We start from the raw sequence: 16,010 nt of genomic DNA, 5'->3' as shown, positions 1-16,010 counted from the left end.
CTCATACTTCTGTCGACCAGCTGGATGATGAGAGAGGTGCACGTGCGCTCGGTGCGCTGACCGAGTCCCCTTTCTGTCTTGTTTTTCGTCTAGGCAGATAGAGTGTTGTGAAACCGCAGATGAGTTCTACAGCACCATGGGGCGTCTTACCCAGGAGATGCTGGAAAACGACCTCCTGCAGAGCCAGGAACTCATGCAGGTGAGTGGTAGTGCGGGCGGTGCGGGCAGTGCGGGCAGTGCGGGCCGTGTGTGGGCGGTGCGGGCGGTGTGGGCGGCGCGGGCAGCATGGGCAGCATGGGCAGCGTGTGAGCAGTGCAGGCGGTGCGGGCGGTGCGGGCAGTGTGGGCATCTGCCGCCAGTGTGGACAGTGTGGGCAGTGCGGGCGGTGCGGGGGCACTGTGGGCGGTGTGGGCAGTGTGAGCAGTGCGAGCAGTGTGGGCATCTGTCGCCAGTGTGGACAGTGTGGGCAGTGCGGGCGGTGCGGGGGCACTGTGGGCGGTGTGGGCAGTGTGAGCAGTGCGAGCAGTGTGGGCATCTGTCGCCAGTGTGGACAGTGTGGGCAGTGCGGGCGGTGCGGGGGCACTGTGGGCGGTGTGGGCAGTGTGAGCAGTGCGAGCAGTGCGGGCAGTGCGGGCAGTACGGGCAGTGCGGGCAGTACGGGCAGTGCGGGCAGTGCGGGCACTATGGGCATTGTGGGCAGTCTGGGCAGTGTGGGCATAGGAACCCCAAGACCGAGGGAGTGACAGATGATGCTTTTCTGAGCCCCGACCTTTGAGAAATGTATTGGGCCAGTCCTCTGACTTAGATATTCCATTGGCCAAGAATCTATAATTGTTGAGAATCTTCATCACAAGAGGAAGGAAGAAACAAATGGCTATTTGATCCCTAGACTTGCTTAGGTACAAGGTAAAAACAAAACAAAAAAACTGGGAAAAACCAAAGTCGTCAGGTACTCATTGAGAATCTGATTCCGAGATCAAAGGAACCTTTATTATTGCTTGATGAGCATATTCTGTGTGAGTGCAGGAGCGTGCATATCACGGCACCCTTGCGGAGGTCAGAGGGCAACCCTTAAGGGTTGTTTCTGTCCCTCTGCAGAGAGCTTGTCAGACTTGTGTGGCAAGCCCTCTTACCTGCTGAGCCATCTTGCTGGCCCGGCTTCTGAGACCTGTTACAGGAAGACTGATGGGTGATGTATTTATGAGGAGAAGGGAGGGCGAGATGGAAATCAGTCTGCATCTCGGTTTATGGTCAGCTGGTGCTATCCTGCATTAATTATAAGTCTCTGTGCGAGACACGAGGGTTGGTTATTTTTCTGGTGTGCTTTTCCACTACATTCTGGGAGATCATTTTATCCTTGTTCTCTTCGGTGCTTTGGGCTCCTTCTGATCTTTCTGCCTCTCCCTCTTGTCCCAGATCACATGTGGATTATATCCAAAACTGTCCCCTGGACTTGCTTTCTTTTCTCTCTCCTATTTCTCTTGGTGCCACCTTCATTTTGGGTTTCCTGCCTATGGTCATTATGGATGCTGGAATTCATCTGAGAGACTATAATTAAGACTCAAGCACTGACTTAGGGCTGGAGAAATGAGTAGCATTCCTCTATTCATCTCCTGATCCCACAGGTCCTTCTCAGGAACTCTTGCTCCTAGCTGAACTTGTCTGATTTTTGGGAATACTGACAGTCTGATATAACTTCCCTAGGCATCCATGTTTGAATCTCCATGTGCCGTTGAGGCTCAACTTTCTTTCCTGTCTCAAAAGAGGAATTGTGTGTGTGACCCTGACGACTGGGCTCTGATTTTAGCACCTCTCATATATACTGGTCTTTGCTCTCCTCTCTGAGAGGGATGACTCTTTTACTGAGCATTGTTCTGTGGCCCAGCTCCATGCCTGGCGTTTTCCATGCATGATATTCATGAAGTCTTACAAAACTGCTGGAATCATGTGCTCCAAGCAGGATTTGGGGCGAGATGAGCCCTTCTTCCTCTTCTATGACACGCTGAGGGCTCCTCACAGCACAAACTCATCATACTATCATACTGTGCCCCCCCCATCTCCCCTTCAGGCGGGGTGTCTGCTCGTCCCTTTTATGTTGGGTTCGATGGTTTTCCAGTGACTGGAAACACAGCCCTCCAGCCCTTTGCCCTCCTTGTACAGTCTTGCTTCTCCTGAGCTCAGATATCTTCCTTCAGGAAGTATCTGCCCTTCATGAAGTTTCTCTCTTCATCTGTACTAGAAGTGCCCATTTTACGCTTTCATTTAAGCCTCTCACAGGAGCGTTGACCTCATTCTACTGCGTCTAAGACTGCTGCAGCTCATGTCCTCTCTAAGGTTCGTAAGTTCCTTGAAGACAGGGCCCATGCTTAGCTTTCTGTTCTTGAGATGAGAGTTGCTCAGAAAGCTTATTAATTCCTGAAGCAAATATTTATTGAGAATCCATGGTTTGTTTTCTGCCTTTTTTTTTTTTTCAGTCATAGAGGATGGCCCTGCTATAGTTTCTTAGCGCTGCTGTAGCTGGCTCTTTGCAGCCAGAGTGATCATTCTCTTCTTGCTCTGGTCTCTTCATTGTTACATTGTCCTTTGAATTGGAACTTCTCCAATATTGATTTCCCTGAAAGTTAGGTCCTGGGCTTCGATATTGGAGACACACGTGGGAAGAGGAAGTTGGGGTTGCACACTGAGAGGTGTTTAGGACTGAGGAGAAGGAAAATTAATTCCCAGGCCTCCAAGGTAATAGCGGGAAGGGAGATGAAGTTAGAGGATGCTTCCATGAGGGAATTAATGTCTGGTTTCACCTTTAAAGATAAATAGGGGTTGTCCAGCCCTGTGCCTGTATATTGGGGTTGCACATATGTTACACAGCACATCTGTGTCCATGTGTTTTGTCAACTTGACACAAGCTAGGGTCATCTGGGAAGAGGGGATGTCAACTGAGAAGATGCCTCCATCAGACTGGCCTGGAGGCAAGTCTGTGGGGTATTTTCTTGATGGGTGGTTGATATAGGAGGGCTCTTCCCGCTGTGGGTGGTGCCACTTGTGAGTGCATGGTTCTGGGCTGTATAAAAGCTGTGTAAGCTGAGCAAACCAGTGAGCAGCATTCCTCCATGGTCTCTGCCTCAGTTCCTGCCTCCAGGTTCCTGTTTTTTTTTTTTTTTTTTTTTTATTTTAATTTATTTATTTATTAAGAATTTCTGCCTCGTCCCCACAACCGCTTCCCATTTCCCTCCCCCTCCCCCGATCAAGTCCCCCCCCCCCTCATCTGCTCGAAGAGCAATCAGGGTTCCCTGACCTGTGGGAAGCCCAAGGACTGCCCACCTCTATCCAGGTCTCCTAAGGTGAGCATTCAAACTGCCTAGGCTCCCACAAAGCCAGTACGTGCAGTAGGATCAAAAACCCACTGCAATTGTTCTTGAGTTCTCAGTATTCCTCATTGTCCGCTATGTTCAGCTAGTCTGGATTTATCCCATGCTTTTTCAGACCTAGGCCAGCTGGCCTTGGTGAGATCCCAATAGAACATCCCCATTGTCTTAGTGTGTGGGTGCACCCCTCGTGGTCCTGAGTTCCTTGCTCGTGCTCCGTCTCCTTCTGCTCCTGATTTGGACCTTGAGATTTCTGACGGGAGCACCGGACAGGTTCCTGTTTGAGCTCTTGCCCTGATTTCCCTCATCAAAGGCCTGTGACCTTGTATGGTGAAATCAGCCCTTTCTTCCTACATTGGATTTTGTTATGGTGTTTATCACGGCAACAGAGGCGCGAACCAGGACAGTGTGTGTTGAAGCCACCAGTGCAGGGTGAAGCCCACGTTTCTTACTAAGCATTAGGAGAGGGGGTGGATTTTAGCTGTGTCTTCTGAGGGAGTGTTGTAGGCTCTGGATGGTCTGCAAGGCTCACATCAACAGCAAGCATTTCTCCCGTCATCTGTGGGAAGACCAGCAAAGCCTAATTTTACACATTACATTTCCATGTTTCTCATTAAACGTGTCAATAGTGGGAAAGGAAACGTAACTCCTTTTCAACAGGGCCTAAATATAAACGTCTATTTAAATGCACGCTAGTAGTTCCGAGAGTCAGCTTGCCGGTTTTCCTTGGCATGAAGCAGTGTTAGAGACAGAGATGGCAAACGCCATTTCAAGTCACTTGCTTTTCTTTATTCGCTCTTTAAAAAAAAAAAATCAGTGGCTGATCCCGCTATAGTGAACCATAAATCTCTCAGCACACTTGAAATGGCTTCGCAGGACACTTGTGAGCTGAATACAAGGTTTTTACTTTTGAGCTGAAGAGGATGTAGGAATTCTTCCACCTGGACCTTCCCCAGTCCTCTCTAAACACTGTACACAGACGAATATACTGGATCTGAACCTCTCCTCCCTGCATAGGTCACATCACCTTTCACTGATTTTACATCAGCCGTTAGATATTAAAAAAAATCTTATGTCTTTATTTATTTGTGTGTGTGCATGTGTTTGCTGATATACATGTGCCACGGAGCACAGTCCAGGGCGAATTCTTTTCTCCTGTTGTGCGGGTCTCAGGGGTTGAACTCAAGGTCATCAGACTTAGAGGTACCAGCAGAGGTATCTCACCAGCCCTTCTGATTTTCTTTAATTGGTAACAATAGACAGGGAGGTTGAGGGATACTAAGGACATACGGTGTCTGGGTCACAGTAGATTGTGGACAGTATCTCTGGTAAATTCCTTGAGGGCAATGTAGGGAAAATTACTAGAAGGGCTGTAGGTGTTTTGAAACCCTGACCTTGTTTGGACAACAAACTGTCATCTGGAGGCAGCTGTCACGAGTGGGGCCCGATCTGCCCCTGGGCCTACGCTGTTCACTTTTCCTCCAACAGCGAGGGACTGGAAATGTCAAGGATGTTGGTGCTTGTTCAATAGAAGGATGATGTTTGATTAATTAGCTCTGTCAAAAATGGAAGCCATCTGCCCTACAGTAGTGTGTGCCCGTAACTGGAAGTGTTCAGGCAGTGCCTTTGAGGCCTCTGTTGGTGACGCTCCAGAAGGGTTCCTGTGGGACGAGGAGGAACTCTGAGCTCAATCATGTTTCCCTTCCCTTCGGACTCTCAGATTCTGTTACTGCACCGCATGTGGCCTCCAAGAGACTTAGTAAAAAGCCTTACTTGGAATCTCTTGTAAATCACTGACCTATAAGCTGAATGCCTAGAGCTTTCTAAGTACCAAGTGCTGCGAGCGATTTACTAGGGACCCTCATGCTTGCGTGAGACAGTCACACACGTAAGTGTGTCCCTGTGAGACCATCACACACATTAGTGTGTCTCTGTGAGACCATCACACACATTAGTGTGTCTCTGTGAGGCTGTCACACACGTGTGTCCCTGTGAGACCATCACACACGTCCCTGTGAGATTGTCACACACATAAGTGTGTCCCTGTGAGATTGTCACACACATAAGTGTGTCCCTGTGAGGCCGTAACACACATAAGTGTGTCCCTGTGAGGCCGTCACACACATAAGTGTGTCCCTGTGAGATTGTCACACACATAAGTGTGTCCCTGTGAGGCCGTAACACACATAAGTGTGTCCCTGTGAGACCATCACACACATAAGTGTGTCCCTGTGAGACCATCACACACATAAGTGTGTCCCTGTGAGACCATCACACACATTAGTGTGTCTCTGTGAGGCTGTCACACACATAAGTGTGTCCCTGTGAGATTGTCACACACATAAGTGTGTCCCTGTGAGGCCGTAACACACATAAGTGTGTCCCTGTGAGACCATCACACACATAAGTGTGTCCCTGTGAGACCATCACACACATTAGTGTGTCTCTGTGAGACTGTCACACACATAAGTGTGTCCCTGTGAGGCCGTAACACACATAAGTGTGTCCCTGTGAGACCGTCACACACATAAGTGTGTCCCTGTGAGACCATCACACACATTAGTGTGTCTCTGTGAGACCATCACACACATTAGTGTGTCTCTGTGAGGCTGTCACACACGTGTGTCCCTGTGAGATCATCACACACGTCCCTGTGAGATTGTCACATACGTAAGTGTGTCCCTGTGAGGCCGTCACACACATAAGTGTGTCCCTGTGAGACCATCACACACATAAGTGTGTCCCTGTGAGGCCGTAACACACATAAGTGTGCCCCTGTGAGGCCGTAACACACATAAGTGTGTCCTTGTGAGGCTGTCACATACATAAGTGTGTCTCTGTGAGGCCATCACACACATAAGTGTACCCATGTGAGACCGTCACACACATAAGTGTGTCTCTGTGAGGAAGGATTGTGGCTGAGCTGGTTTCAGGGTACCAGCGGCTACTTCGAGGCACTAACCACAGATAAAGAGGGAACATGGAACCGCAGGCCCAGCAAGAGGCCCTTTCGTGTGTCAGGAGTGTTCACCCGAGTGGCTCTGATGATCCCTGGTTGGAACCCCTCACCCCCCCCCCCCCCCCGCCCCGTCCCAGGCAGGATGGGCTGAGAGCAGAGGCACAGGCAGCTACTGCTCATTTCTCCCCTGTAGCTGTCCTCCGCGAGGGGGATTAGGAGACTACAGATCCCTGTGTGTACACAACGCAAGCTGAAGAAAACCATGAGCCAGTGCCTGGTTTTAGTCAGTGAGACATCTAGGCTAATTCTTAAGCAATTTTGAAATTCCTAGTGAAAGTATTCACATTTTTTGGAGGGCAGGTAATTTTTTAAAACAAAATATGAATGATGTGATTTCTTAGCTGCTTAAGTCAAGTTTCTCAGTTGCTCAGATAAAAGTTTATATGAATGACAGGGGCATTCAGTTTGGGGAGGACATTTGGTGTGTGTGTGGTCAGACTCAGTTGACTCTCTTCTTCCCGACTGACATCTTGGTCCAAAGTTAGGGTTCCGAGACTAGGGTTGCACATGCCCACATGTCTTCGAAAGGCTGTGTGGAGAACTCTGCACTGGAAGTGAGCCAGCTGCTGGTTATCTTTGTGAGATCAAACATGAGAATTCACTACTAATACAATTACATGGCGCGCTTAGGCACACAGAGTGTGTTAAGTGTAGTATCACAAAATCCATACAAACATGGCTCAAGTTAAGAATCTAAACGCTGACACGCATGCGCTCACTGAACAGACACATGTGTGCTTAATCCACAGACATGCACACACTCACTGTATGGACACGCACGTGCTCACCGCACGGACATGCATGTGCACACCATGTGCACTGCTCCCTGACTGTAACTACCCCTCCTGCTGTAGGGAATTGTCTTCCTGAGCTTCACACCCTGCATTTTTCAGACTAGGCGAGGATGCCCGGAGAGGCTGGGGGTTGATGTCATCTCGCACTTTGCTAATGGGAGTCACAAGGAGCCTTCTGTTTCTGCTGAGGGCGTGGGAAGAGTTGTGTAGTGTTGCTAAATTTATGCTGCGTCTCAGCCCTGTGGATAAGCAAGCACGTAGTGTATGTGAGCAGACGGCTTAAAAACAAGGTTGGTGCTCTTGTAGGCTGCGCGGCTTTGCATAAAGCATCGAGGGGAAGGGGTTTTAGCCAATGCTTGTTTGGAACCTTGAATTGCTGTAGAAAGTATATAGGTGACGTTTGGGGACAGCAGAAGGACAGGTGTGAACTGTCACAGCCACAGCACCGAACCACCATGTGAGCCGCGGCACCGATCACGTTTCGTTCAGAGTCCTCCCGTTCCCACCATGCCACATCCCGGCTCCGAAGGAACAGTCTTGCTGAAATGGACAAACCACCTAAAAAGACTCTCCTAGAAAAGGCTCATCAGCACGTATTGTTTAAAAAGATTTAGTTATCTTTATAAATATTCATGAGCACTCCACCTATTTGAATATGTGTTCACTGTGTGTACACCTAGGTCAGTGAAGGACAAAAGGTGGAGCTGGATCCCCAGGAACTGGAGTCACACAGAGGCTGTTGTGAGCTGCCATGTGGGTGCTGGGAACTGAGCCCCAGTCCTTGCACGAGCAGCAAGTACTCTTAACTGCTAAGTCATTTTTCAGCCCCTCATTGGGAGGTTTGATTTGCTTCTGTGGGGAAATTAAAGTATGATTAATCTAGACACGCTGGTGAGTGAAAACTGAAGGGTTGTTACTGAGTGTGGAGCACTTAAAATTTAAGAGAAAGAGAGCCAGCAGAATTCTTCCCGTCATGGTAATGGAAAGATGCGGAGTTTTAAAATCCTGGTGTAAGACCAAGTGTCTCCCCATTCCTGCTTTCGGGAGACAGGATAGTTCTGGATGTCCTGGAACTTCCTGTCTAGACCAGACTGGCTTCAAACTCAGAGCTCTGTCTGCCTTTGCCTCCCTAGTGCTGGGATTCAAGTGTGAGCGACCACACCCAGCTCCTTTGTTTTTATTTATGGATTTTTGATGGCCTGCGCTTGATAACTTGTTATTGTCTTTTTTTCCCTTTTAAAAAAACAGCAGTTTTCTCTTAGAGCTCATTCACAGGCTTTTGAAAAGGTGGTTCTTTGGGGGAACGCTTGCCGTAAGTCACAAGGTCATCCACAAAACTTAATTTTATTCAGAAAGCTGATGTTAATTGCCCGTGGGCATTATCAAAACACTTTAAAGAAGCCAGACCTTGGAGGAGCATGTGTAGGTTCTTTGGTATAGACATCACAGTATGGGCTATAACACACTCTCAAGAGGATGCTAGATGCCCGATTCCCCCACCCATGCTCCTCATTCTGAATGCTCCGCTGCACGCAGCTGGCTGTTTGTGGGGTCACTTGTGTTTAGCAGTACGGGTTAAATGTCCCCTATCTGAAGTGCTTGGACTAGAAATAACTCAGATTTGGGGGATCTTCGCAAGTGTGCAGTGAGAGATCTTGGGTATGGAGCACACATCTAAACATAAGATTTATTTTTATGTTATACAATTTTCATACTTGTGTCTGAAGGTAGTATTATACCATATTTTGAGTATATCCCTATTTTTGTCTGTAACCCATTGCATGGATCAGATGTGAACTTTTTTTGGGGGGGGGGAACATGATGTTGGTGCTCTAAATGCCTCAGATTTTGGAGCCCTTTGCATCAAGGCTTAGAGATGGTACCCAATCTGCAATTCCTGGCTTCATTTTATTTTGTTTATATAGGATCTCATACAGCCTAGTCTGGCCTCAAATGAACTACTTATCTAAGGATGACCCCTTCTTCTTGTCTTTTGCTCCTGGGGTTATAGGCATGCACCATCCATGCCGTGTTTATGTATGCTGGGGACTGGACTCGGCTTCAGACATACTAGGCAAGCGCTCTACTGACTGAGTTATATTCACATCCCTGCCTTACACTTCTGTCTTTCTTCAAAGAAGATATCGCATGAGGAGCAATATCTTTCTCCTCGGCCTCCAGCTGTTGGAGCATCAACCCCTTTCACACAGGACTCATGGAGTTGGTAGGTCACCATCTAAGACTTGGCAATTTCACTTTTGTCTTCCAGACTGTTTATTCGATGGCTCCGTTCCCTTTCCCACAGCTGGCGGAGCTGAGGGAAAAGTATACCTACAACATCACACCATTCCCAGTCACAGTGAAGCCCATGTCAGTTTCCCGGTAAGTGGCTTTTTGTTTTTCCTCGTTTTGTTATTGCAAGGTGACACTTAAGCCCTTGAACATATACAAACTAACTTGGTACTTAGAACCCGAAGGACCCTTTCCCAAAGGTTTACAGACTCAGATTCAACAGAGCTGTTCAAAGTGTGCTTCCCACACGAGGTGGGACATGAACTGAAGAAAAAAAAGTAGTAAACCTGCAATGTATTTAAGACTGCAAAATACTTAAAATCTCAGTAACTTAAACAGGGTGAAACTGGCATACCAGTTGATGCATGAGCTGATTTAGAACACTCTTTATAAAGGCCAGAAAGTCACACAGACACACAGATACACACACACACACACACACACACACACGGGCGTGTGAATTAGCAGCCTGGCTCATTAATGTGAGCTGTGTAGATATAATACAGCTGTGAAAAATATGAAGGAAGCTTGATATAAATACTGAAATATTTCCTTAAATAAATTAAAAGCAGGGTGCAGAGGGATATATGTATATTCTCAGATTTATACCAGACTCTACAGTTATGTCTATTTATCTGTGCATAGATAACTAGAGAATATGAAAGAAGCTGGTAACAGAGCTGACCTACGGCAATTAGGTTGGGCAAGACTCAGGAACAAAATTGTCACGGAAAAAGGGGAAATATAAAAACACACAAACACACACACAACGGCATTTTCTCTTTCTCCTTTTCTTCCAAGGCGACATGGTGAGGCCAGAGACAGTGACGAGGAGCATGAACCCGATGACGAGGATGCCGTTGCTAGCGCCGTAGGATGCCTTGGGCCTCTCAGTGGGTTCCTGGCACCTGAACTGCAAAAGTACCAAAAGCAGATTAAAGGTAAAGGGGGCCTTCGTGTGATAGTGTTGGTTCATTTGAACAAGGGCCTGCAGATGCCCGACTCTGGCTGGCTACTGCCATCCATAGTCTTTATAAAAGCATCTTCTCCATGGTTTATCTCTTGGCAGGATCCATCTGTATCTCTCGTCACCCATACAGAACCCCTTTTGTTTCCTTTATGATAACTCTTACTGCCGCTTGACCGAACAAGCAGCCTTGCCTGCTCCGTGTAGAGCTTATACTCAGTGCGTCCTGCTGGGGTTCAATTCGGGGCCCGTAGACGGGCTCTCTTCTGCTTAGGATTGAATGTTTTAGTTTCTGGATGGCAAGACAGTCATCATGTCACAAGACACTAGATCTTCCCCTTAGCCTTGGGCTCCTAAGCAGCAGAGGAAGTTGCCTCCTCCTCTCCCTCGAGGATGGCTCTCACATCTGCTAAAGGCCTTTGCTGGGGATGCCTGCCTTCCTGCCTGCCTCTCTTCCTGTCTTCTTTCCTTCCTTTCTCTCCCACCTTGGTTCTTGTTCATGCTGGGAACTGAACCTAGGACCCCACACATGCTAGGGAAGTGCTCTACCATGGAGCTGTGGTTCCAGTCCTCGGAAAGAGGCCATTTCTTGTAAGATATGACTCTGTACCTTTTGATAGTCTGTGAATCCACCTGATATGTGCTATGATTTGGGATTGTCTCTCTTAAATGTGGTGCTCTGGATCTGGCCACACTCTATTTCCTGCATAGAAGTGATTTCCTGTGGGCTTGACAGTGCAATCTAACGAGCTTTGAAAAGCAGCCTGTAGTTTTCCCCACAGGGTCCTCTCCTGTTGTGAGTGGCAGATCTGTCTTTGGATATTTTGTCTACCTCTTCCAATTAGGAGGCCAATTCTCTTGTACAAGGAGGGCAGAAATGACACACAGGCCCTCTGCATTATCTTTGCCACCAGCTTTACTGGTTTGAGATTATTAAGCTGTCTTTTTTTGTTGTTTATTATTTAGAATGTGGCAGTGGTGGCTGATGGTATTGCCCTTTGGCTGTGGTAGTTTCGAATGCTTTACCCAAACCTCGGCTCATTTTGAGATTGTTTGAGACAGTCTTTGCCTTAGTTACTTTTCCATTGCTGTGATAAGACTCACCATGACCAATGCAGCTCACAGAAGAAAGAGTTTATTTGGGGTTTACAGTTTCAGAGAGTCGAGTTCATGACCACCATGGCAGGGAGCATGGCGGAAGGCAGGCAGACACGGCATGGGAACAGTAGCTAGGAGTTCATGTCATGAGACAACCACACACATGTCAGAGAAAACACACTGAACATGGCGAGTCCTTTGAAACCTCAAAGCCCACCACCAGCGACACACCTTCCCCAACAAGGCCACACCTGTAATCCTTCTGAAGCAGTTCTACCAGCAGGGGAATGATTATTCAGACACAGGGAGCTTATGGTGTCGTAATGATTCAAATCACTCCAGTCTTGAATATCCTGGGTGTTACCTCCCCGATCCAAGTGCTGGGATTGGTACAGCATGTGCCACCATGCTGGGTTTATATGGTGCTGAGGACTGACTGATCTCAGGGTTTTGTATATAGCAGGCTAGCACTGTACCTGCTGAGCCAATGCCCAGCTTCCTTTTGGGTTTCAGCCTGCTTGAAGACTGGACTGATGTATAGAAATTCATTGAGTTGTATAGACTTCAGGTCTGGTTAATTTTGGTATGTGAAGTTTTTATTTATTTGCAAATTTTTTTATAATAAAGATTATAAAGTTAAAAACAGTTTGGCTTGGGGAAGAAGACTGGGTTCACACTGTTTTGTGTGTTTCGTGCGTTATGTCCATCTTTAAAACAACCATTGGGAATCTGAGCCCAACAAGATTCCTCTTGGTTTCTGTAATACCTTTTGAACCCTTGCTTGTCTGAATTTTGTTTTGTTTTTAGACATGTACTCAATTATTAATGTTAAACTTTTAAAAAAGTTATCATTACTTTGATATATAACTTTTTATTGACCCTTTTGATTTTTTTTTGGATTTTTCGAGACAGGGTTTCTTTGTAGCTTTTGGTTCCTGTCCTAGAACTACTGGAACTAGCTCTTGTAGACCAGGCTGGCCTCGAACTCACAGAAATCTGCCTGCCTCTGCCTCCCGAGTGCTGGGATTAAAGGCGTGCGCCACCACCGCCCGGCCGACCCTTTTGATTTTTAAAGATTTATTTTATTCATGTGTATGTATGTGTCTGCTTGAGTGCCTGTGTATATATACATATATATGTGTGAATGCCTGTGTGCATGTGTGTGTTTGAGTATACATATATGTGTTGATGTCTTTGTACATGCAGTGGCCAGAAGAGGGTTGTCAGATCTCTTGGAGCTGGAGTTACAGATGTTTGTGTGTCTCTGAGCTACATACATGTGTTCTGAGATCTGACCTCTGGTCTTATAATTGTGCAGCAAGTGCTCCTAACCACTGAGCTGTCTCCCTCCAGCCCCATTGCTAAAGGTTTTGGTCATAGCCTATGGTCAGTTTTCTTCTGTGCAATTTAGACCAGAGTGGCCATCACTTTCTCATAAATATGCTTCCTAGTGATTTTGTTCAACTTACCCATTCTTTTAATTTTCTTTTCCTTAGAGACGCGATTTCAGTAACGAATGAAGTAAATTTATAAGATGCCCAATTCTCCCCTGGAGACAATCTTAGCAGATATTAGCACAGCTGAAATCTCTTCTTTCTTCCATTGGCTCCCAGACTCACTTGTAGACATTGCTTTAGAGACTTTCACCCTGATCATCCAGGCAGACTGTGGGTGTACATACTCACCAGAGCAATGGTTTCTCTTTTTGGGGTACAATCTTGATTTTACCTAAGGGAAGGTTCTGCTAGCTGTAGATGGATGTCCCAGGGTCAGAAACTATATCAAACATAGCATCCATGGCAGACAGTCAGAAGTGCATGTTCAGTGTGCAAAAGGACTTGCTTCTGGTGACACAGTCCTCCAAAGTCTCATACACTGAGGAAGGGTGCTGTTTTTAGAATGTGCTTGCACGTCTGCAAATGGTTAGCCCTCTAGGTTCTTACGGAGATGTGAGGCTGTCACACAGTTATTATCATAGAACACTTGCTGCACTGTATTTTTTCCGAGGGATTTTTAGAAAGTATATTGATTATTACCTGGAGATAGTTGATCTTTTGTCTACATCCTGAAGAAAGTGGCCACAAAATCAACGCACCTCAGGCTCGTTAGGGACTGCAGGAGCAAAGCAAAAACTAGGTAAATGCTAGGTAAATTCCCGGTTTAGAATTTCTCGAGGGTTAAGGGACTACACTGGAGGCAGGGAAATCTGTTCCCCTTTGCTCGGATCCCCTCCGCTGACCTCGCGTTCCTTCCCCGAGGACAGAAGCGAGCGAGGAACAGAGCCTGAGGTCCAACAACATTGCGGAGCTGAGCCCGGGAGCCATCAATTCCTGTCGAAGTGAATACCATGCGGCCTTCAACAGTATGATGATGGAGCGCATGACCACAGACATCAACGCCCTGAAGCGGCAGTACTCTCGCATCAAGAAGAAGCAGCAGCAGCAGCTCCACCAGGTGTACATAAGGGCAGGTAGGGAGAGTCTTCCATTGGTTCGAACTTGACCTCAGAATTCTCACTGTTGTGGCAAAGTCCTGATGAGAGCACAGGAAGGGGTTACTTTGTCCCATGCGGTGGCTCAGAGCCATTGTGGAGGGGGAAGCGTGGAGGTGAGAACAGCTATAATGGGGGTGGGGGTGGGATGGGGGATGTGGGGGGTGGGGAGGTGTGCGGCAGGCATGTGAGGCAGCCATCACATTGCGCCCAGAAGGCAGAGAGCAGGAGACATGTGTGCACAGAGTAGGTTTCCTTTCCTCTTTTGCCCTCGTACTCAGTCCAAGACCTCAGCCCAGGGGTTGGTGCTGCTCGCCTTCAGGGTGGGTCTTCCCTGGGAACCTCTCTGGACACCTTCACAGACATGCCGCCCGTGTGTCTCCCAGGTGGCTCCTAGTCTAGTTGAGAATGAAGATTAGCCATCATGCCTTTATCAATCAGCCAGCAGGTCCCAGAAAGTAGCATATTTAGAATCTCACTTTCAACTTTATTTTATCAGGGTGTAAAGAAGATAAGGACCTTGGGTTCTTTTTAGGCCCCAAGGAACAGGCCGTGGATGGTATTATACCCCATTTACTGTATAAGTGTGCTTGTCCAGAGGGATTTACAAATGATTAAAATGTTCCTGAGCAATGCAATCCTTGGACTTGAGAAATTTTAGAAATTCAAATTCGTGGGCTAGTGCGATATCCCAGGGGGTAGACGTGCACAGATCTGGCAGCACCGTGGTCCACATGTGTCCGCTTCCATCTGAATGCACACATGGAAACAAATAAGCAATAAGAAGCTTAAGCATCTGAAAATGGGATCTAGTCATCTGTGTACTTCACAGAGGTTCCGATAAGGAAGATGGGAGAAACTGGGTCTCACTGATAAGCCGCTCCCAGCGTGTCAGGAGTGGTGGAGAACAGCCTCATGCCATTCGGTTGAAAGGCTTCTTTTCCAAGGATTGTCGAGCTCTTTTTTTCTCTTTTATAATCCCCCAAATCATAGTGACCAATCGGCCTTGCTGTTTAATACATGCTGACTTGGGAGTGGGTCTCCTGTCCCTAATGAAACTGTTGTGTATCGGAGTTCACAAAGATATCAATTTGGCATGCGGCTTCTGAGCATGTGACTGGTCTTGGACAAAAACTGAATTCACTGTTGGGAGAAAGAGGGAAATCTTGAAGGATTTTTCCACTTGGAACCATTAAGAAAGCAATCAGGAGTATACATTACCATTCTAAAGGAGAGGACGGGGGACATAGTGGGCAAAGATGGGGCCAGAGAAAGACTAAAAACCAGCAGGGGCAGCACCAAACCCTGCCACCCTGTCTCTGATGACGGGGACATCAGTTTCAAAGGGCATAGACGGCCCGTTTCCCCTGCAGCTTCTCATACCTATCTCCCTTCGGTTACTCTCCTCCCAACATGCAGCTCTCTATGGTGGAGGTTTCACAGCTGAGGTATCGTAGCATCCTGTGGTGTCAAAATGCAGCCCAGGCTTCATCTTCACAACTTCCTGCAGTGTGCTCTCAAAGTCTCCTCGTGGGGCTCTGATTGTGCCAGACAGACGGATTGCACCGCGGTCCTGAAGAGAGCAGCGGCAGGCTCTGTGTGAAGTTGCGTCCGGAGAGGGGACGTGCTCACACGTGCCAATGTGCATCTTTTGTGCTGTCCTTTCTCAAGAGCATCTTTGAGGGGGTGGGGAACCCGTTTGTTTACACCTTGTTCAAGCCTGCTTTTATGTTACAGTGGCCGAAAGATTTACAGGATAGAAAGTTTGCTGGTCCCCACTGCAGAGCAGGACTCCAGGGGTTCGCATTAAATAAGGGCAGAGCTTGCTGCCCAGAGGCCAACTTACAGAGCACTGGCTTCCTGATTTCAGGGTGCCTATAAAGTCATCTAGAGATGGGGCTGAAGTCCAGAGTGTGTTTCAGCAAGTCAGCTAGCTGGAGATGCTTTAGCTCCTGAGTGGGGCCCCAGACTTTGAGGTTTTAGAGGA

At 47.5% G+C, this 16,010-nt stretch overlaps 1 protein-coding gene across 5 annotated transcripts in view; it reads left to right on the top strand.

The window, feature by feature from the left end:
• The window catches only part of Tbc1d30 (TBC1 domain family member 30), an 81,615-nt gene that overhangs the window by 60,238 nt on the left and 5,367 nt on the right, over positions 1-16,010 (top strand). For 3 of the 5 annotated variants that reach the window (XM_041671002.1, XM_041671017.1, XM_041671024.1), the window contains 5 exons: positions 94-199; positions 9,445-9,557; positions 10,269-10,408; positions 13,796-14,002; positions 14,523-14,582. In XM_041671002.1, coding sequence (XP_041526936.1) covers positions 94-199; positions 9,445-9,557; positions 10,269-10,408; positions 13,796-14,002; positions 14,523-14,582 — 626 coding nt within the window. The remainder of the gene's footprint in view (positions 1-93; positions 200-9,444; positions 9,558-10,268; positions 10,409-13,795; positions 14,003-14,522; positions 14,583-16,010) is intronic. The other 2 variants (XM_041671010.1, XM_041671033.1) reach the window with 1 other exon arrangement.

Source organism: Microtus oregoni, unplaced genomic scaffold, assembly GCF_018167655.1.
Source record: "Microtus oregoni isolate MIOR12 unplaced genomic scaffold, Mior012 000001F_ref0000356, whole genome shotgun sequence".
Classification (NCBI taxonomy): Eukaryota; Metazoa; Chordata; class Mammalia; order Rodentia; family Cricetidae; genus Microtus; species Microtus oregoni.
Note: the sequence above shows the minus strand (reverse complement) of the source record. Positions and strands in the feature narration are given on the sequence as shown.